Below are 22,393 nucleotides of genomic sequence, written 5' to 3'. Positions count from 1 at the left end.
AGCCAACAAACACCGTGGAACCTAAACGAATGAAAGAAAACTATCATTTGGCCACAACCAACATTCACAGATACAACACAATGGCGCCTAGCCTCTGGCACTTAGCCTCTAACACTTAGCCTTTAACACTTAGCCTTTAACACTTAGCCTTTAACACTTAGCCTAGAAGGTGAATAAATAGGGTTAAAGGTTGAGTGAAGGGACCTCGTTTTAAACTACTTTTTTGTAAAGGAGTGGGAACAAGTAAGACGTATTTAATTTATTTAATGGGAAGTAGTAAGACTTATTAAATTTATTTAATCTACTTTTCTTCCCAGGCAAAATTTGATGTGCTGCAATTCCAAATTTCCAAAGTGAATGAAGGAATGAAGTCCTTTAAATTATGATTTTGTATAAATACTAGGCATTAACACAAAATCGACGGCACAAAATGGGCAGACTTTACTTGTTTGAAAAGGACTGGTTACAAGACAGACTTTTTTAATTTATTTAATGGGAAGAAGACTTATTTAGTTTAATTGATCTATTTTTGTTCCCTGCCAAAATTCGATTTGCTGCAATTCCAAATTTCCAAAGTGAATGAAGGAAAGAAGTCGTTTAAATTATGATTTTGTTTAAATACTAGGCATAGACACAAAATCTACGGCACAAAATGGGCAGACTTTACTTGTTTGAAGAGGACTGGTTACAAGACAGACTTTTCTGATTTATTTAATGGGAAGAGGACTTATTTAGTTTATTTAATCTATTTTTGTTCCCTGGCAAAATTGGATTTGCTGAAATTGTATTTTGCCAAATCTCGATTTGAGACCTGATAGGAAGTATTAAACGCTTAGTTAAATCAATTTAAGTTGGTAATAAGAGCGAGTAATGTTGGTTGAACGGATGAATGAAGGTTGAAAGCAATTTAAATTATGACTTTGTATAAATACTAGATATTAACAGAACATCTACTGCGCAAAATGGGCAGAGTTTACTTGTTTGAGAAGGAGTGGCTTATTCAAAACTAAGATTTATGTAATCTGTTTGTTCCCAGGCAAAATTGGATGTGATGCAATTCCAAATTTCACCACATGATGGTGCCCAATTTTAACTTCATAGGACATATTAAACACTTAGCTTGTTATTATGTTCAAGGTAATCAGATTTGTTTATCATTCTAATGGCCTCTTCAAAACTATTCTGGATTACTACTTTGGATCTATTCTACATTACTTGGCAACAACATACTCTGTAACAGATTAGGCAGTATAATCACATATGTTAACTTGAGAGTGCCCACACTCAATCTACTTATCGTGATGTGTTAAATCAATTACTGTTAGACATTATTTGTCTGATAATCTACCAAATCTTTGAATTGAAGAATTTGTGATTTAATTAATAGCTTGTTCAGGGTAATCAGACTTGTATATAATTCTAATGGCCTTCTTTTGAAAACTATTCTGAATTACAACTTTGGATCTTATATTACTTTGCAACAATCTACTCGGTGACAGATTAGGCAGTATAATCACATATGTTAACTTCAGTGCCCACACTGTATTTATTTATGGTTATTTGTTAAATCAAGTACTGTTAGACATGAAATAGGAAGTGTTTAACATAAATGTTATGGCTACTCACCATTGTAGCTCGCTCCTGGTCAATGATATGAGCCTCTTCTTGCAGTGGAAAACTTGCAGCCAACAAACACCGTGGAACCTAAAGGAATGCAATTAAACATTAACATTTCGCCCGGACCAACATTCACACGTACAACGCAACGCGGCTACACTTCTGCTATTACAAACGTAAATCTCCTTAAACACAACGAGTGTTACTTACCGTGTACGCTCTAGGCAAAATTGGATGTGATGCAATTCCAAATCTATCTGAAACGGCAGTTAAAAGTAGAGTTACATCAAGTTTTCTTTTTTAATCAACACAATCATTTACAACCGTTGACCAGAAAGAATCGTTGAAATTCGACGTCCCCCACAAACGCCACGCTCACTCGCTTTTCAGAGCAACAAAAGTACTTCTTTTTAAAAACGATGAGTTGTACTTACCGTGTACGCTCTGGACGGTCCAGTTGCAAGCAGAAAATAAAAATATTTCTCTTGTTAGTCGTATGTTACCATCCGCTGTGTCTTTGTCAACATCGCCGCCATTTTCCTACTTCCTGCTGCGAGCCACGCCCACGGATTTAAATTTGGGCGGAAGCTCTTTCCATTGGCGTCGTTTTCGCGTATAGCAAATCCGATTGGTTGGGAAGGGGGCACGGTTATGCAGCCGAGGAGTCCTGTGATCGGTGGGATGTAAAGTAGGCGTCGACGTCACGTCCGCGTCACGTGACCACGACGTGGCAGACGTCAAATAGCAACCGCTGTTTTGTTTAGTAGACTTACAGTTGTTATGCATTGACATAATGGCGCACACACCAAATAGATTTAAATAAATTAAATAATTCTTCTGCCCACTCTCTTTTAAACAAGTTAACTCTCCCCGCGGATTTGAATTCCGGCGAAAGTTACGCCCATCGACGTCACGTATGTCACGTGACCACGACGTGGCAGATGTCATATAGCAACCGCTGTTTTGTTTAGTAGATTTACAGTTGTTATGCATTGGCATAATGGTGTGCACTCAAAATAGATTTAAATAAATTAAATATTTCTTCTGCCTACTCCCTTTTAAACAAGTTAACTCTGCCCACGTCCATTGACGTCTTGTCTGCGTCACGTGACCACGACGTAGCGACGTCATATAGTAACCGCTGTTTTGACCAGTAGACTTAGTTATTATGCGTTGACATAATGGCGCACTGGTTAGCATGGCCACCTCTTAAGCATGATGATGCGGGTTCGACGCCTGATCAATGTTAGCATGGAGTGAGCTGAAGTGCATGGCGCTGAAGATTTGAATCTTTGAAATGCGCTGAGGTCTGACATATCAGGCAGAATGGTTTGCCATCACGTTCAACAAAAAATAGAAACTTTCCCACTCTGATTAAAACGTCCTGTGTTCATCTACGTATTTTCGTTTTGCTGTGCATCTTTTCCCTGCCATTTCGAGAGCCCAATTGACACTCATAGTTTAAAGAAATGTGTTTGCCCATCCTACTTTGTGGAATTTCACCACATGCGCTTTTGACCAAAATACCAAATTGAACTCAAGTGAAGCCAACACGCACAACCCCCCCCCCCCCCCCCCCACACACACACACACACACAAATGTTGATATGAACATAAAAGAGCCGCATGCGGTTCGGGAGTTGCGGCTTGGCCAAACCTGTACTATACAACTTTATTTGTATAAAATTTTCACAACAGCTGTCACACAAACAAAGCGGGAAAAACCGAAGACGTGCGTGTTCCGCCCACGCTGGATTTATTTGCACCTTTGAAAAGACACCGTATTGCCGCAGATGTGGCAAAGAGTACTTTTGGGCATCTGAGACGGAAGGATGTCCAAAGCATCACGTCACCTGCTCTGGTAGGCATGGTGGTGGGACGTTGAGGTCAACCGCTTTGGGGTTGGCTGACTCTTTGATCGCAGGATGCCACACACTTGAAGACAGAAGCAGAAAAGCAGAGCTAAATGCAAAATGTACTCACCGGTGACTCCAATTTTTTTCCCCCCTGAAGAAACAGCTGGACGGGTGGCCCCGGCTGGCCAGTGGGACTCTTGTTATTCTGACCCTTTTTAGTGCGCGTTTGGGGCAACAACCGTTTTTTGTGGCGCTCTCTTCTGGTTCAAAAGTGCCCTGCATGTGAATTTGCTTTTCCTGCCTTCTGATTGGATGAGCGCCGGTGTGACGCGGTGCCTCTGTCACCGTGGCGGGGGGTATACGTTGGCATCGGAGCGTCTGCCAACGTCTGAGACCGGCTGGCAGTGTATCGGAGGTGTCGAGTGCGGTGCCGCTGGAGCTCACTCACCAGCTGGTGTTAGGGCCACAGAATGAAGGCCAAGGAGAAGAATAGAAAGAGAAACAGAAACTTCTCCTCCAATTGTTTGATTTGTCTCTTCTGAGCTTCGATGAATTCTTTCAGCTCTTTGTTCCTCTAGGACGGACAAATGGAAAGTGGCATTCAAAAGCCAGTAAGCGTGCAAGTAAGTGCCGGGCTGGCTTTGGGCCCTTACCTGTTGCGCGCTGTGCAGCAGATCCATTCTCTCTTGGAGGATGCAAGCGTCGCGCTCCCTCAACTCGCACATCAGGGCTCGCTTCCATTGGTCCACGGCGCTCCTAAGCTCTTCTCTCTGATCCGCCGTCAGCACGTCATTCACGCCAGCGTGGCTGGCTTTTTCGCCGTCCGTGGCGGGGCAGTCCCGCTGCGGTAGCGCCTCGTACAACATGGCCTCCAGCTCCAGGATCCTCTGGGCCGCAATCCTCGTCCATCAGTGGTCCGGCGGGAGATTTGAGGGCGGCTTACCTTATGAGCCTGGTCCATGGAACACTTCCTGAAGTCCAACTCTTCATCCAGGTAGCCCTTCTGCTTGCAGAACATATCCTAGCACAGCTCAAGGTCAGAATTGTTGGGGCACATTGCCGGAGTTCCCCTTGGCTGATGTCGCGTGTCTGTCTACCTTCTCACTTTCAATGTCCAACATCTTCTGTTGAAGTGCTGACTTGGTCACTTTGATGTATTCTAACCACTGAGGAAAGGCTGCTGTCACATAAGCAGAATGCGAGAGCGTGCGTGGACGTGCGCGTTACCTTCTCGGCTAGGGTGAGAAGGGTCCTGGCGTGAATCACGACCACCTGCTCCTCGTTGGTGAGATTCTGCAAGAGCCCAAAGGCACAGCGTCAACAAGCTTCTTTCAGCGCAAAGCCTTCCAAAAGTCACATTTGAGCCGCCGAGTCTCGTGGAGTGCGAACATAAGGAGTTCGACATACACTTACGGCGTTATAGCCCAGGATGTCCAGCTTCTTCATCAGATCACTGATGACGATGTCCGGGGGAAAGGCGCAAGGAGCAATGTAAGGTGTTCTGGGACCTCGGGTTAAGGTTAGGGTTGCGAGGGACGCCTTACGTACGCTCACGCCCTCGGCCTCGCAGTAGATCTGCAAAGGGCTGAGGCCGTCTGGGAAACGGACTTGCAGAAACTTCAAGACGGGGGAGCGCCACTCCCTCTCCTGAAAGGCAGAGGCATGCATCCGTCCGTCCGTCCGTCCGTCCGTCCGTCACATCTCTGGCCTCAACACGCTTGTGCGAGTCTTCCCACCTCCAGCTCCAGGATGCGGAACTCAAGCAGTTCGTTTTGGTCTCGGATATCCTGGATGTGCTCTTTCAGACGCGCTTCTTCCGCCTCCATCCGCCTGACCTGAAAAGACAGTCAGACCTCATCTGCGGGGCTTCCCGACAGGTGTGACGCCAAGCGACTCCGCCCAGCGCCTTTCTTTCCGTCACCTTTTCGGCCAACTGCTGATTGCTCTGACGCAGCAGCTGCTTCTCCTCCACCCACTTGACATTCTAGAAGAGACAAACGCGTGGACAGCTTTGGAATGTTGTGTCATTTTCATCCACAAATTCTTTGGTTGACTGGAAAATGACATTTGCTTTTCTCCGCATTTTCCCAGCCACGTTCGGGGGGGGGGGGGGGGGTTGGTCCAGTAATGCCAGACGGATGAGTGACTGAAGAATGTAGCTATTTTGTCTGAGAAAAAGGTGTGCTCATTGATGAGCTTACCTGTCCTTGTTGCTTCAGCGCTGACTCCAGATCTGCTACTCTGCTTTGATAGTGACCCATTTCTACCATCAGCTTTTCTCTGGTCTGAAAGGAGGAGGAGGGAGGCTCCTCCTCCTCCTTTCAGACCAGAGAACACCCGAGGCTGGGTGAGAACGGGGAGGCTGCGACCCGGCCGGGGGTAGCGGGAAGGGGCGCCACCTTGATCTCCTTCTCGGCGTCGTAGTCCCCTTTCGCTGGTCTGGGCTAGCAGAGCGTAGGCTCGTTGCAGCGCTTGATATTCTTGCGTCAGCTGGCGGTAGCGAAGCTCCGCCTCTTCATGCACACACCAATGCAACACAGCACTAGTACCAGAATCAGTCAGACCGGCGACAAAGCACCCGCGACGCAAAGACGAGTCCGATTCCAGGCTGAAGAGGAATGTTTGGTGCCAATACGCTGGCAGAAATGGCGGGCTACCTCTTCGGGTTCCGTGTCGGGGGTTCTGTCGGTGTGAAAAGACAAGGACGATCCGTCCGAGTCCACCAACACGTCTTCGTCGTAGCCGTAAAATGTTTCGATGACCTGCGGGCGCGGAAGCAAACATCTCTCTGAACAAACTGAAGCGACACCTCACGATGAATCGACGAGAGGAACGATAGCGAGAAAAAGGCCATTTCATCTTGCGCAACACCAAGCAGCCGCAAACAAACAGACTCACCTTGCAGGACCTCACGCTTTGTTCCTCCTCAGAGATTCTCGACGTCGGTATCGTAGCAGCAAATCTCTCTCCTGTCGACACAAATAATCCGCCTTTGAGATTCTTTGGATGCAAAGGGAACGAACGGCTCCGGCGCAGAAACAAACGCGACTCACAATGACATTTCTGACATGAGCTCCTGTCTCCAGAGCCTGAAAAACACGTCACCGGCGATGATTGGAGGGACGCTCGTCTTTTCCAAAAGTGACAACTACAGGGTGTGTCAGGGTTTTCCAGATTATCTTTATCGTATCATTGTGTTGCTTTGACTTTGACTGCGACCTGTAATAAATAATATTATTTATCCCTTATTTATCCCTATCGCTTATCCCTTCCTACACAAAGTCGTAAAACACCCCTTGCTATGTTTTGACTAGAGGTCAAGGGCTTCCTCTATTCAATCCACTCTTACACCCACCCTGTTTCTCTTAATTAAAATGCTCGTGCAGGAGCCGAGAGTCAGACTTCATTCGTACAACGGATGGACTCTCCACCTGCAGGTGTCCAAAAGAACTTACTTGTCTCCCGTGTGGTTCTTGCAAAATAAGTTGGAGCGAGCGCAACTCTAACAGGGTGCATTTTGCCACTAGCTGCCTACGGACAATGACGTCGCGCTCGCGGCTCATGGTTGACGGGCTGAGCAGCCGGGCAAGTCCGTCGTTTTCAGCGCACAGCGAGTGGCAAAGGCGCTGACAAAACGGGAGCTTTGAGCTGCTGAAAACGGCAAAACAAGTCTAAAGCGTGTTCAAACGCGTGCGCACAATGCTCCTGCTTGAAAGGTCGGAATTTAAGGGGCCAATTTTTTGGATGGCGGCCGCCGGCCAAGCTTTGGACGGAAAAGGTTTCCTGGCGACAGCGAGCGAGCGCGGCGCTGCCGTACGTGCACCGAGTCGCCTGCCTGAAGACCTTGGACAAGTCGTCGATGATGTGCCGCTGCTCCACAACTTGAAGGAACTCCATTTCACCGTCCTGCTGGCCGCAACCGCGGTCCAGGTCATTGAGCGAACTAGGCCTTCTCTGTGGAACACAAATGCAGTGGACTCTGTTGGCACGCCGCCGTTGTCCGCGTCGACTTACCAAGCTTGCCATCTCCTCGTTCTCCTGGGTGACAAAGCGCACTTTGTTTTCAAGGCGACACAGCACCAGCGAGAGTTCTTCATTCTTCCTGCTCAGGCGTTTGTTTTTGTACAGGAGTGGCAGAAACTGGCTTTCTGTTTCTCTCAGTCGCTTTAGCTGCAAGCATGAAGTGCGGGATGTGAAAGACGCACAACACGCGGGCCAGAACGTATCCATTCCTTTTGCATCGGTTTGAACGGAATCGTGGCTTTGGCTCCCAATAAAAGACATCTACCAGGCAACCGACTCGCCGCGCCGCTCAACTAATAAGCAAGCGCAATGGGTGCCTCGCTGGATGGCGCGCATCAAACGTAGCGCAAACCTTCAAGCGTGCCGTCAATAAATTACCAGTTCATTGCGCTCTTCAGAAAGCAGGGCGTTTCGATCCTCCAGTTTCCTGATGACTGCGCTGAGCTCAGCGATTTTCAGATGAAACCGTCGCGTGTCCCGATCCTCCTGAGACTGAAAACGCCCCGCAACACACACACACAAGCACTCGTTCAAAGTTCAAAACTGTTTTTGTGCTACCTTCCTCCAGCAACGAACTAAGTCATGCGTACTGCAAGTGTGTGATGAGGTGGCTTACGCAATGAAGAGGATTGCTAGTAGCGGCGTTGACCCCACTTCCAGGGTAGTTTAGGCCCGCCCTTTGGGAATCCCTCAGGGCAGCGATCTGCTGCTCGGCAGCCTGAGTCTGCAGCTGAAGGCGGTGGACGTGGCCGGCCCCAGGGCTTCATCCAAAACACTAACCGCTCTGTCTTTCAGCTTGATCTCATCCGTCTGGATGTACAAACGGGGAGCGCTCAGGCAGGCGGGCAAACTCATTTGCCAGAATTGTGACAAAAACAAAGAGAGCAACCGGCCAATTTTTTTCTTGAATCGACTAGAACACCTTTGCTGTGACAAAAGCGAAGCGAGCAACCGGACATTTTCTTCTTGTGAAATAGAATAGAATAGAATGCCTTAGGTGTCATTGCACTGCAGGTATACAACGAAATTGGGAACATAGCCACGCACCGCGCATCTGATCAGTCCTACCAGTCGGCGGATCTCCCTCTCGCAGTCTCTCTTGGTTCGGCTCAGCTCCTCCCGATGCTGGTGATGAGCCGATCGGAGCTCGGCCGCTCGGGACTGGAAGGCCTGCTGGGCCGCTGCCAGGGCTTCTTCCGCGCTCCTGGTGGAGGCGACACCGCTCGGTCTCCCGACACCGCCGCGTCTCCTCCACCTCCGCCAGCAAAGCGCCCCCCCTCCTCACCTGAGCAGACATTGCGCCACACCGGGCCGTTGAGACCGCAACGGAGCGCCGCGACGCTTACTGGGGACAAGCTACACAATACGGTAGCGGCCGCATCGAAGCCCGACGTGGCGTGCGGATAGTCAGACACGGATAGAGCGGATCACCTTGTCCATGGAGCCGTCCCTCAGGCTGAGGACCAAGGCATTCAGTCGCTGGATCTCTCCATCTTTGATTTTGATCACTCTCATCAGCTCCATTTCATGCTGCCGCAGTAATGTCTCCCTGGTAATGGCTAACTCTTTCTGCTTCTCCTCATGGAGTTTGCTTTTGAGTTCCGTCATGGCGGCGGTGGCACGGTGGTGCTCCGCCCGCAGGTCCTGACTTCTCTCTCTCTCCAGACAGCTGACCTGACATGACTTAGACTTAGACAAACTTTATTGTCATCTTGTCTGCACATGGTGCATACAAAACGAAATTCCGTTGCATACGTCTTACAACAAAGTAGTGATATTGCAGTTGAATAGAAGTAACATATCCTATGAAAATATATATATATACATATATACTATATATATATATATATATATATATATATATTAAAAATAAGTATAAAGTGCAGCAGTGATAATTATGCAATAGTGCAAGTAGGCAAAACAGTATTCAAGAGTGTGCAGAGGAATGCTAAACCATGTATTAAACTTCTATTTAAAGGGTTTATACAAGTTCAGTAAAGTTGGTAGTGCGAGATAGTGCAAGATAGAGGTCCGTAGTGTCATAAAGTACAGTTCTGTGAATGTGTGATGCAGAGTTCAGTTTAGAGCTCAACAGTTCTAGTGTTCAACAGTCTGATGACAGCAGGGAAAAAGCTGTTGCAGAACCTGGTGGACCTGCAGCGGATGCTGCAAACCTCTTCCCAGAGGGCAGCAGGGAGAACAGTCCATGGTGGGGGTGTGATGGGTCATTGATGATGTTACGGGCACGGGACATGCAGCGCTGAGATGAAATGTCCTGAATGGAGGGAAGAGGAGCCCCTATGATCCTCTCTGCTGTCCTCACCACTCTCCTCACGTTCTTCCAATCGGAGGCGGTGCAGCCTCCACACCACACAGAGAGACAGCTTGTCAGAATGCTCTCTATGGTGCTCCTGTAGAACGTCCTCATGATGGGTGGGGGCAGGTGGGCTCTCCTCATCCTCCGCAGGAAGTACAAGCGCTTCTGTGCCCTCTTGACCAGTGCCGTAGTGTTCATAGTCCAGGTGAGGTCTTCTGTGATGTGGACCCCCAGGAATTTGGTGGTGCTGACCACCTCCACAGCTGAGCTGTTGATGATCAGTGGAGCGTGGTGAGGCTGTTTTTTCCTGAAGTCGACGATGATCTCCTTCATCTTCTCCTCATTCAGGATCAGGCTGTTTTCTCTGCACCAGCCCACCAGCTGCTCCACCTCCTCTCTGTAGTCCAGGTCATTGTTGTCTCTGATGAGCCCCACCACCGTTGTGTCGTCTGCTGACTTCACGATGTGATTGGTGGTGAACCTGAGGACGCAGTCGTGTGTCATCAGGGTGCACAGCAGGGGGCTCAGGACGCAGCCCTGAAGGGAGCCTGTGCTGAGGGTGATGACATCAGAGGTGTTCTGTCCGACCCGGACTGACTGAGGTCTGTTGGTGAGGAAGTCTAGCAGCCAGTTGCGAAGGGGGGTGTTGAAGCCCAGGTGTTCCAATTTTCCTACCAGATGCTGTGGGATGATGGTGTTAAACGCTGAGCTGAAGTCCAGGAACAGCCTCCGCACATGGGTGTTCTTCTCCTCCAGGTGAGCCAGGCTCAGGTGAAGAACGGAGGAGATGGCGTCCTGAGTGGAGCGGTTTTGCCGGTCGGCAAACTGGAACGGGTCAAATAATAGGGGGAGTCTGGAAACGATGTGACCTTTAAGCAGCCTTTCGAAGCACTTCATCATAACCGGAGTCAGTGCAACAGGCCGGTAATCATTAAATGAGGTGATTTGAGGTTTCTTCGGCACCGGAATGATGGAGGCAGTCTTAAAGCACGCCGGCACTGTGGCTTGGCCCAGCGAGGTGTTAAAAATGTCTGTGATGACCCCAGCCAGATGACTTGCACATTCCCTGAACACACGCCCAGGAATGTTGTCGGGGCCAGGGGCCTTACAGGGGTTGACTCTCCTCAGGGTCTTCAACACATCGGCGGAGTCAAGGCAGAGTACCTCCTCTTCCTGATGGGGGACAGTTTTAACTGCTGGAGTGCCGTTTAGTGCCTCGAACCTCCCAAAGAAGTTATTTAGACCATTTAGAAAGTCAGCATCAACTACACCCACCGGGGGGGGGGAGGGTGAGTTGTAGTCTGTAATCGCCCGTATGCCTTGCCACATACTCCTGATGTTTTTGACGTCGTGGAAACGATCCTGAAATTTTCGACTGCGGTCTCGCTTCGCTATCCTGATGGCACGGTTCAAGTTGGCTCTCGCTGTCCTCAGTGTCTCCTTGTCGCCAGACTTGAAGGCAGAGTTCCGCGCTCGTAGCGTTTGACGTACCTCCTCAGTCATCCAGGGTCGTTGGTTGCCCCGGGTGATGATATTCTTAGTGGTGCTGACGTCCTCGGTGCATTTGTTGATGTAGGCTGACACAGTCATGGCACACGCATGTCTAATCTACATCGGGAAAACTGGGAGGGAGGGAGGCAGGCAGGGAGGCAGGCAGGGAGGCAGGCAGGGAGGCAGGCAGTGTCTGTCTGTTGAGGTTTTCACCTTGTTCTTCTCCTGCTGAAGTTCTAACTGGACGTCCATCAGTTTGGTTCTCAGCTCGTCATTGGCGGCCTGAAGGGCGTCCGTTCGCTCCGCCTTCCCTGCCGGAGCTCGTTTGGACATCTCTTACTCGAGTCTCGCCCGGTCGTCAGTCAGAGATCACAACATTTGTACCTGGAGAGCACAAACGCAGCGCTGTTTTCCACTGGCTTCGAACTCAACTTCAATCGGTACCGTAACTTACAACATCATAAACATAGAACTAGCTTGACTTATTCATTGAATAAATGCATTTGGTTCTTCAAAACTGCATCACGCAACATAGCGTGACCGAGACGGCCGTTATCCACCTGCGTGAAGTTATTTGGTGAAATGAATGAGATGTTTAAGACACCATCGTTCTGTCTCTATGTAGATGAAGGTAAATAATCGATTGCTGAAGGTCCAAAGGTGTTGTGATAAACAAATAAACATATTAGTGATTAGTGACATATTTGTGATAAACATATTAGGCAGGATAATCACATATGTTAACGTGACTGCCCACACTGTATTTATTTATGGTTATTTGTTAAATCGAGTACTGTTAGACATGAAATAGGAAGTGTTTAACATAAATGGAAGACGAAAGGGGTACTCACCATTGTAGCTCCTGCTGGTCAATGATACGAGCCTCTTCTTGCAGTGGAAAACATACAGCCAACAAACACCGTGGAACCTAAAGGAATGAAATTAAACATTAACATTTAGCCTCAACCAACATTCACAGATACAACGCAACGCAAACTACACAAACGTAAATCTTTTTAAACACAATGAGTTGTACTTACCGTGTACGCTCTAGACGGTCCACTTGCAAGCGGAAAATAAAGATATTTCTGTTGATAATCGTCGTGTTTGTATCCGGTGTCTCGCTCAAGGCCATTGCGCCCACAGATTTGAATTTTGGCGAGAGTTCAGCCTATTGACGTCATTTCCGCGGTGTAATACCCGCATATCTGAAACGGCAAAGTTAAGAGTAGAGTTAAATAAAGTTTTTAGTCAACGCAATAATTTACAACCGTTGACCAGTCGAAATAATCATCGAAATTTGGCGTCTGTGGCTGGAAGCAGACGCCGAGTTCGACATTCCTCCCAAACGCCACACTCCCTTGCTTTTCAGGGCTAAAAAAAAACAGTTGTAATTACCTTGTACGCTCTAGACGGTCAAGTTGCAAGCTGAAAACAAAAATATTTGCCTTGTTAGTCATCGTGTTACTAACAGCTGTGTCTTGTTTGCCAGAACTGCCGCTTTCCTACTTCCTGTTGCAAGCCACGCCCACGGATTATAATTTTGCCGTGAGTTCCGCCTATTGACGTCATGTCCGCGTCACATGACTGCGACGTAATATTATCTAAAACTGTTTGTGCGGTATTGTGTTGTTCTGTGCGGTATTGTGTTATTCTGTGCGGCGTCGTGTTGTTCTGTGCGGCGTCGTGTTGTTCAGTGCGACGTCGTGTTGTTCAGTGCGGCATGGTGTTGTTCAGTGCGGCATGGTGTTGTTCAGTGCGGCATGGTGTTGTTCAGTGCGGCATAATGTTGTTCAGTGCGGCATAATGTTGTTCAGTGCGGCATGGTGTTGTTCAGTGCGGCATGGTGTTGTTCAGTGCGGCATGGTGTTGTTCAGTGCGGCATAATGTTGTTCAGTGCGCCATAATGTTGTTCAGTGCGGCATGGTGTTGTTCAGTGCGGGATGGTGTTGTTCAGTGCAGGATGGTGTTGTTCAGTGCGGCACGGTGTTGTTCAATGCGGCATGGTGTTGTTCAGTGCGGGATGGATTTGTTCAGTGCGGCATGGTGTTGTTCAGTGCGGCATAATGTTGTTCAGTGCGGCATGGTGTTGTTCAGTGCGGCATGGTGTTGTTCAGTGCGGCATGGTGTTGTTCAGTGCGGCATGGTGTTGTTCAGTGCGGAATGGTGTTGTTCAGTGCGGCATGGTGTTGTTCAGTCCGGGATGGTGTTGTTCAATGCGGGATCGTGTTGTTCAGTGCGGGGTGGTGTTGTTCAGTGCGGGATGGTGTTGTTCAGTGCGGCATGGTGTTGTTCAATGCGGCATGGTGTTGTTCAGTGCGGGATGGTGTTGTTCATTGCGGCATGGTGTTGTTCAGTGCGGCATGGTGTTGTTCAGTGCGGCATGGTGTTGTTCAGTGCGGCATGGTGTTGTTCAGTGCGGCATAATGTTGTTCAGTGCGGCATGGTGTTGTTCAGTGTGGAAAGGTGTTGTTCAGTGCAGGATGGTGTTGTTCAGTGCGGCATGGTGTTGTTCAATGCAGGATCGTGTTGTTCAGTGCAGCATAATGTTGTTCAGTGCAGCATGGTGTTGTTCAGTGCGGCATGGTGTTGTTCAATGCGGCATGGTGTTGTTCACTGCGGGATGGTGTTGTTCAATGCGGGATCGTGTTGTTCAGTGCGGCATAATGTTGTTCAGTGCAGCATGGTGTTGTTCAGTGCGGCATGGTGTTGTTCAGTGCGACATAATGTTGTTTAGTGCGGCATAATGTTGTTCAGTGCGGCATAATGTTGTTCAGTGCGGCAAGGTGTTGTTCAGTGCGGCATGGTGTTGTTCAGTGCGGCATGGTGTTGTTCAGTGCAGGATGGTGTTGTTCAGTGCGGCATGGTGTTGTTCAATGCGGCATGGTGTTGTTCAGTGCGGGATGGTGTTGTTCAGTGCAGGATGGTGTTGTTCTGTGCGGCATGGTGTTGTTCAGTGCGGAATGGTGTTGTTCAGTGCGGCATGGTGTTGTTCAGTGCGGCATGGTGTTGTTCAGTGCAGGATGGTGTTGTTCAATGCGGGATCGTGTTGTTCAGTGCGGCATGGTGTTGTTCAGTGCGGCATGGTGTTGTTCAGTGCGGCATAATGTTGTTCAGTGCGGCATAATGTTGTTCAGTGCGGCATGGTGTTGTTCAGTGCGGCATGGTGTTGTTCAGTGCGGCATGGTGTTGTTCAGTGCGGCATAATGTTGTCCAGTGCGCCATAATGTTGTTCAGTGCGGCATGGTGTTGTTTAGTGCGGGATGGTGTTGTTCAGTGCAGGATGGTGTTGTTCAGTGCGGCATGGTGTTGTTCAATGCGGCATGGTGTTGTTCAGTGCGGGATGGTGTTGTTCAGTGCGGCATGGTGTTGTTCAGTGCGGCATGGTGTTGTTCAGTGCGGCATGGTGTTGTTCAGTGCGGAATGGTGTTGTTCAGTGCGGCATGGTGTTGTTCAGTGCGGGATGGTGTTGTTCAATGCGGGATGGTGTTGTTCAGTGCGGGGTGGTGTTGTTCAGTGCAGGATGGTGTTGTTCAGTGCAGGATGGTGTTGTTCAGTGCGGCATGGTGTTGTTCAATGCAGGATCGTGTTGTTCAGTGCAGCATAATGTTGTTCAGTGCAGCATGGTGTTGTTCAGTGCGGCATGGTGTTGTTCAATGCGGCATGGTGTTGTTCAGTGCGGGATGGTGTTGTTCAGTGCGGCATGGTGTTGTTCAGTGCGGCATGGTGTTGTTCAGTGCGGCATGGTGTTGTTCAGTGCGGCATGGTGTTGTTCAGTGCAGGATGGTGTTGTTCAGTGCGGCATGGTGTTGTTCAATGCAGGATCGTGTTGTTCAGTGCAGCATAATGTTGTTCAGTGCAGCATGGTGTTGTTCAGTGCGGCATGGTGTTGTTCAATGCGGCATGGTGTTGTTCACTGCGGGATGGTGTTGTTCAATGCGGGATCGTGTTGTTCAGTGCGGCATAATGTTGTTCAGTGCAGCATGGTGTTGTTCAGTGCGGCATGGTGTTGTTCAGTGCGACATAATGTTGTTTAGTGCGGCATAATGTTGTTCAGTGCGGCATAATGTTGTTCAGTGCGGCATGGTGTTGTTCAGTGCGGCATGGTGTTGTTCAGTGCGGCATGGTGTTGTTCAGTGCAGGATGGTGTTGTTCAGTGCGGCATGGTGTTGTTTAATGCGGCATGGTGTTGTTCAGTGCGGGATGGTGTCGTTCAGTGCAGGATGGTGTCGTTCAGTGCGGCATGGTGTTGTTCAGTGCGGAATGGTGTTGTTCAGTGCGGCATGGTGTTGTTCAGTGCGGCATGGTGTTGTTCAGTGCAGGATGGTGTTGTTCAATGCGGGATCGTGTTGTTCAGTGCGGCATGGTGTTGTTCAGTGCGGCATGGTGTTGTTCAGTGCGGCATAATGTTGTTCAGTGCGGCATGGTGTTGTTCAGTGCGGCATGGTGTTGTTCAGTGCGGCATGGTGTTGTTCAGTGCGGCATGGTGTTGTTCAGTGCGGCATAATGTTGTCCAGTGCGCCATAATGTTGTTCAGTGCGGCATGGTGTTGTTTAGTGCGGGATGGTGTTGTTCAGTGCAGGATGGTGTTGTTCAGTGCAGCATGGTGTTGTTCAATGCGGCATGGTGTTGTTCAGTGCGGGATGGTGTTGTTCAGTGCGGCATGGTGTTGTTCAGTGCGGCATAATGTTGTTCAGTGCGGCATGGTGTTGTTCAGTGCGGCATGGTGTTGTTCAGTGCGGCATGGTGTTGTTCAGTGCGGCATGGTGTTGTTCAGTGCGGAATGGTGTTGTTCAGTGCGGCATGGTGTTGTTCAGTGCGGGATGGTGTTCAATGCGGGATCGTGTTGTTCAGTGCGGGGTGGTGTTGTTCAGTGCAGGATGGTGTTGTTCAGTGCAGGATGGTGTTGTTCAGTGCGGCATGGTGTTCAATGCAGGATCGTGTTGTTCAGTGCGGCATGGTGTTGTTCAGTGCGGCATAATGTTGTTCAGTGCGGCATGGTGTTGTTCAGTGCGGCATGGTGTTGTTCAGTGCGGCATGGTGTTGTTCAGTGCGGCATGGTGTTGTTCAGTGCGGCATGGTGTTGTTCAGTGCGGCATGGTGCTGTTCAGTGCGGAATGGTGTTGTTCAGTGCGGCATGGTGTTGTTCAGTGCGGGATGGTGTTCAATGCGGGATCGTGTTGTTCAGTGCGGGGTGGTGTTGTTCAGTGCGGGGTGGTGTTGTTCAGTGCAGGATGGTGTTGTTCAGTGCAGGATGGTGTTGTTCAGTGCGGCATGGTGTTGTTCAATGCAGGATCGTGTTGTTCAGTGCAGCATAATGTTGTTCAGTGCAGCATGGTGTTGTTCAGTGCGGCATGGTGTTCAATGCGGCATGGTGTTGTTCAGTGCGGGATGGTGTTGTTCAGTGCGGCATGGTGTTTTTTAGTGCGGCATAATGTTGTTCAGTGCGGCATGGTGTTGTTCAGTGCGGCATGGTGTTGTTCAGTGCGACATAATGTTGTTCAGTGCGGCATAATGTTGTTCAGTGCGGCATGGTGTTGTTCAGTGCGGCATGGTGTTGTTCAGTGCGGCATGGTGTTGTTCAGTGCGGCATGGTGTTGTTCAGTGCAGGATGGTGTTGTTCAGTGCAGGATGGTGTTGTTCAATGCGGCATGGTGTTGTTCAGTGCGGGATGGTGTTGTTCAGTGCAGGATGGTGTTGTTCAGTGCGGCATGGTGTTGTTCAGTGCGGAATGGTGTTGTTCAGTGCGGCATGGTGTTGTTCAGTGCGGCATGGTGTTGTTCAGTGCAGGATGGTGTTGTTCAATGCGGGATGGTGTTGTTCAGTGCGGGATGGTGTTGTTCAGTGCAGGATGGTGTTGTTCAATGCGGCATGGTGTTGTTCAGTGCAGGATGGTGTTGTTCAGTGCGGCATGGTGTTGTTCAATGCGGCATGGTGTTGTTCAATGCGGCATGGTGTTGTTCAGTGCGGCATGGTGTTGTTCAGTGCGGCATGGTGTTGTTCAGTGCGGCATGGTGTTGTTCAGTGCGGCATGGTGTTGTTCAGTGCGGCATGGTGTTGTTCAGTGCGGCATGGTGTTGTTCAGTGCGGCATGGTGTTGTTCAGTGCGGCATGGTGTTGTTCAGTGCGGCATGGTGTTGTTCAGTGCGCCATAATGTTGTTCAGTGCGGCATGGTGTTGTTCAGTGCGGGATGGTGTTGTTCAGTGCAGGATGGTGTTGTTCAGTGCGGCATGGTGTTGTTCAATGCGGCATGGTGTTGTTCAGTGCGGGATGGTGTTGTTCAGTGCGGCATGGTGTTGTTCAGTGCGGCATAATGTTGTTCAGTGCGGCATGGTGTTGTTCAGTGCGGCATGGTGTTGTTCAGTGCGGCATGGTGTTGTTCAGTGCGGCATGGTGTTGTTCAGTGCGGAATGGTGTTGTTCAGTGCGGCATGGTGTTGTTCAGTGCGGGATGTTGTTGTTCAATGCGGGATCGTGTTGTTCAGTGCGGGGTGGTGTTGTTCAGTGCAGGATGGTGTTGTTCAGTGCAGGATGGTGTTGTTCAGTGCGGCATGGTGTTGTTCAATGCAGGATCGTGTTGTTCAGTGCAGCATAATGTTGTTCAGTGCAGCATGGTGTTGTTCAGTGCGGCATGGTGTTGTTCAATGCGGCATGGTGTTGTTCAGTGCGGGATGGTGTTGTTCAGTGCGGCATGGTGTTTTTCAGTGCGGCATAATGTTGTTCAGTGCGGCATGGTGTTGTTCAGTGCGGCATGGTGTTGTTCAGTGCGACATAATGTTGTTCAGTGCGGCATAATGTTGTTCAGTGCGGCATGGTGTTGTTCAGTGCGGCATGGTGTTGTTCAGTGCGGCATGGTGTTGTTCAGTGCGGCATGGTGTTGTTCAGTGCAGGATGGTGTTGTTCAGTGCAGGATGGTGTTGTTCAGTGCAGGATGGTGTTGTTCAGTGCGGGATGGTGTTGTTCAGTGCGGGATGGTGTTGTTCAGTGCGGCATGGTGTTGTTCAGTGCGGAATGGTGTTGTTCAGTGCGGCATGGTGTTGTTCAGTGCGGCATGGTGTTGTTCAGTGCAGGATGGTGTTGTTCAATGCGGGATGGTGTTGTTCAGTGCGGGATGGTGTTGTTCAGTGCAGGATGGTGTTGTTCAGTGCGGCATGGTGTTGTTCAATGCGGCATGGTATTGTTCAGTGCAGGATGGTGTTGTTCAGTGCGGCATGGTGTTGTTCAATGCGGCATGGTGTTGTTCAATGCGGCATGGTGTTGTTCAGTGCGGCATGGTGTTGTTCAGTGCGGCATGGTGTTGTTCAGTGCAGCGTAATGTTGTTCAGTGCGGCATGGTGTTGTTCAGTGCGGAATGGTGTTGTTCAGTGCGGCATGGTGTTGTTCAGTGCAGGATGGTGTTGTTCAGTGCGGCATGGTGTTGCTCAGTGCGGCATGGTGTTGTTCAGTGCGGGATGGTGTTGTTCATTGCGGCAGGTGTTGTTCATTGCGGCATGGTGTTGTTCAGTGCGGCATGGTGTTGTTCAGTGCGGCATAATGTTGTTCAGTGCGCCATAATGTTGTTCAGTGCGGCATGGTGTTGTTCAGTGCGGGATGGTGTTGTTCAGTGCAGGATGGTGTTGTTCAGTGCGGCATGGTGTTGTTCAGTGCGGCATGGTGTTGTTCAGTGCGGCATAATGTTGTTCAGTGCGGCATAATGTTGTTCAGTGCGGGATGGTGTTGTTCATTGCGGCATGGTGTTGTTCAGTGCGGCATGGTGTTGTTCAGTGCGGCATGGTGTTGTTCAGTGCGGGATGGTGTTGTTCAGTGCAGGATGGTGTTGTTCAGTGCGGCATGGTGTTGTTCAGTGCGGCATGGTGTTGTTCATTTCGGCATAATGTTGTTCAGTGCGGCATAATGTTGTTTAGTGCGGCATGGTGTTGTTCAGTGCGGGATGGTGTTGTTCAGTGCGTTATAATGTTGTTCAGTGCGGCATGGTGTTGTTCAGTGCGGCATGGTGTTGTTCAGTGCGGCATGGTGTTGTTCAGTGCGGCATAATGTTGTTCAGTGCGGCATAATGTTGTTCAGTGCGGCATGGTGTTGTTCAGTGCGGGATGGTGTTGTTCAGTGCGGGATGGTGTTGTTCAGTGCGGCATGGTGTTCAATGCGGAATGGTGTTGTTCAGTGCAGGATGGTGTTGTTCAGTGCGGCATGGTGTTGTTCAGTGCGGCATAATGTTGTTCAGTGCGGCATGGTGTTGTTCAGTGCGGCATGGTGTTGTTCAGTGCGGCATGGTGTTGTTCAGTGCGGCATAATGTTGTTCAGTGCGGCATGGTGTTGTTCAGTGCGGCATGGTGATGTTCAGTGCGGCATAATGTTCAGTGCGGCATAATGTTGTTCAGTGCGGCATGGTGTTGTTCAGTGCGGGATGGTGTTGTTCAGTGCAGGATGGTGTTGTTCAGTGCGGCATGGTGTTCAGTGCGGGATGGTGTCTTTCAGTGCGGCATGGTGTCGTTCAGTGCGGCATGGTGTCTTTCAGTGCGGCATGGTGTCGTTCAGTGAGGCATGGTGTTGTTCAGTGCGGCATGGTGTTGTTTAGTGCGGCATGGTGTTGTTCAGTGCGGGATGGTGTTGTTCAGTGTGGCATGGTGTTCAGTGCGGCATGGTGTTGTTCAGTGCGGTATCGTGTTGTTCAGTGCGGTATCGTGTTTCTCAGTGCGGTATCGTGTTGTTCAGTGCAGTATCGTTGTGTTGTTCGTATTGTGTTTAACACTTAGCCTCTAACACTTAGCCTCTAACACTTAGCCTCTAGCATCTAGAAGGTAAATAAATAGGAAGGAAGGACTCACCGGTGACGTCTTCGCCCACGTCCAAGCGTTGTACTTTGTATTTTCATCCTTCTGACAGTGGAAAACATAGCCAACAAACACCGTGGAACCTAAACGAATGAAAGAAAACTATCATTTGGCCACAACCAACATTCACAGATACTACAACACAATGTGACGTGCGGGGTTGAGGTTAAAGGTTGAGTGAAGGGCCCTCGTTTTAAACTACTTTTTTGAAAAGGATTGGGAACAAGTAAGACGTATTTAATTTATTTAATGGGAAGTAGTAAGAGCTATTGAATTTAATCTATGTATTATATTCTATTGTATTGTATTCTGTTGTATTCTTTTGGATTGTATTCACACTAACCCCACTAAAACTTCAGCCCACAAAAACTCGCCTCTGGCGCCTAGCCTCTGGCACTTAGCCTCTAACACTTAGCCTTTAACACTTAGCCTTTAACACTTAGCCTTTAACACTTAGCCTAGAAGGTGAATAAATAGGGTTAAAGGTTGAGTGAAGGGACCTCGTTTTAAACTACTTTTTTGTAAAGGAGTGGGAACAAGTAAGACGTATTTAATTTATTTAATGGGAAGTAGTAAGACTTATTAAATTTATTTAATCTACTTTTCTTCCCAGGCAAAATTTGATGTGCTGCAATTCCAAATTTCCAAAGTGAATGAAGGAATGAAGTCCTTTAAATTATGATTTTGTATAAATACTAGGCATTAACACAAAATCGACGGCACAAAATGGGCAGACTTTACTTGTTTGAAAAGGACTGGTTACAAGACAGACTTTTTTAATTTATTTAATGGGAAGAAGACTTATTTAGTTTAATTGATCTATTTTTGTTCCCTGCCAAAATTCGATTTGCTGCAATTCCAAATTTCCAAAGTGAATGAAGGAAAGAAGTCGTTTAAATTATGATTTTGTTTAAATACTAGGCATAGACACAAAATCTACGGCACAAAATGGGCAGACTTTACTTGTTTGAAGAGGACTGGTTACAAGACAGACTTTTCTGATTTATTTAATGGGAAGAAGACTTATTTAGTTTATTTAATCTATTTTTGTTCCCTGGCAAAATTGGATTTGCTGAAATTGTATTTTGCCAAATCTTGCCTTGAGACCTGATAGGAAGTATTAAACGCTTAGTTAAATCAATACAAGTTGGTAATAAGAGCGAGTAATGTTGGTTGAACCGATGAATGAAGGTTGAAAGCAATTTAAATTATGACTTTGTATAAATACTAGATATTAACAGAACATCTACTGCGCGAAATGGGCAGAGTTTACTTGTTTGAGAAGGAGTGGCTTATTCAAAACTAAGATTTATTTAATCTGTTTGTTCCCAGGCAAAATTGGATGTGATGCAATTCCAAATTTCACCACATGATGGTGCCCAATTTTGACTTCATAGGACATATTAAACACTTAGCTTGTTATTATGTTCAAGGTAATCAGATTTGTTTATTATTCTAATGGCCTCTTCAAAACTATTCTGGATTACTACTTTGGATCTATTCTACATTACTTGGCAACAACATACTCTGTAACAGATTAGGCAGTATAATCATATCTGTTAACTTGAGAGTGCCCACACTCAATCTACTTATCGTGATGTGTTAAATCAATTACTGTTAGACATTATTTGTCTGATAATCTACCAAATCTTTGAATTGAAGAATTTGTGATTTAATCAATAGCTTGTTGTTATGTTAAGGGTAATCAGACTTGTATATAATTCTAATGGCCTTCTTTTGAAAACTATTCTGAATTACAACTTTGGATCTTATATTACTTTGCAACAATCTACTCCGTGACAGATTAGGCAGTATAATCACATATGTTAACTTCAGTGCCCACACTGTATTTATTTATGGTTATTTGTTAAATCAAGTACTGTTAGACATGAAATAGGAAGTGTTTAACATAAATGTTATGGCTACTCACCATTGTAGCTCGCTCCTGGTCAATGATACGAGCCTCTTCTTGCAGTGGAAAACTTGCAGCCAACAAACACCGTGGAACCTAAAGGAATGAAATTAAACATTAACATTTCGCCTCGACCAATTTTCACACGAACAACGCAACGCGGCTACACTTCTGCTATTACAAACGTAAATCTCCTTAAACACAATGAGTGTTACTTACCGTGTACGCTCTAGACGGTCCAGTTGCAAGCAGAAAATAAAGATATTTCTGTTGATAATCGTCGCTGCTCAGTGGCTCACGGCCATCGCGCCAACAGATTTGAATTTTGGCGGAGGTTCGGGCAATT

General features: G+C 48.1%; 1 protein-coding gene and 1 long non-coding RNA gene across 4 annotated transcripts; both read right to left on the bottom strand.

Moving 5' to 3' along the window:
• Nucleotides 1–3,441: 3,441 nt before the first annotated feature.
• On the bottom strand, nt 3,442–5,821 carry LOC148392701 (janus kinase and microtubule-interacting protein 3-like). Of its 3 annotated transcripts, none has more exons than XM_088387212.1 (10): nt 5,675–5,821; nt 5,395–5,457; nt 5,210–5,308; nt 4,881–5,120; nt 4,701–4,766; nt 4,571–4,639; nt 4,417–4,494; nt 4,127–4,360; nt 3,922–4,047; nt 3,442–3,552 (listed from the first exon to the last, which is right to left on the bottom strand). In XM_088387212.1, the coding sequence occupies exons 1-9, from the start codon at nt 5,741–5,743 to the stop codon at nt 3,931–3,933; spliced, it is 1,035 nt and encodes a 344-aa protein (XP_088243338.1). In that variant the 5' UTR covers nt 5,744–5,821; the 3' UTR covers nt 3,442–3,552; nt 3,922–3,930. The 3 variants fall into 3 exon arrangements, with proteins under 3 accessions (XP_088243338.1, XP_088243339.1, XP_088243340.1); XM_088387213.1 differs by having other exon boundaries at nt 4,887–5,120; XM_088387214.1 differs by lacking the exons at nt 4,571–4,639; nt 4,701–4,766 and having other exon boundaries at nt 4,417–4,476; nt 4,887–5,120.
• Nucleotides 5,822–11,016: 5,195 nt separating this feature from the next.
• Nucleotides 11,017–22,393, bottom strand: LOC148392700 (uncharacterized). The gene is made up of 7 exons (XR_015861015.1): nt 22,267–22,393; nt 22,066–22,143; nt 20,130–20,218; nt 12,703–12,732; nt 12,345–12,512; nt 12,156–12,232; nt 11,017–11,688 (listed from the first exon to the last, which is right to left on the bottom strand). It is a non-coding gene; the product is annotated as an uncharacterized LOC148392700 (long non-coding RNA).

The sequence above is a fragment of the Syngnathus floridae genome, chromosome 10 (assembly GCF_059516105.1).
Source record: "Syngnathus floridae isolate MCC-2025c chromosome 10, RoL_Sflo_1.0, whole genome shotgun sequence".
NCBI lineage: Eukaryota > Metazoa > Chordata > Actinopteri > Syngnathiformes > Syngnathidae > Syngnathus > Syngnathus floridae.
The sequence above is the reverse complement of the archived record's forward strand: the minus strand, read 5'-3'. Positions and strand labels throughout refer to the sequence as shown.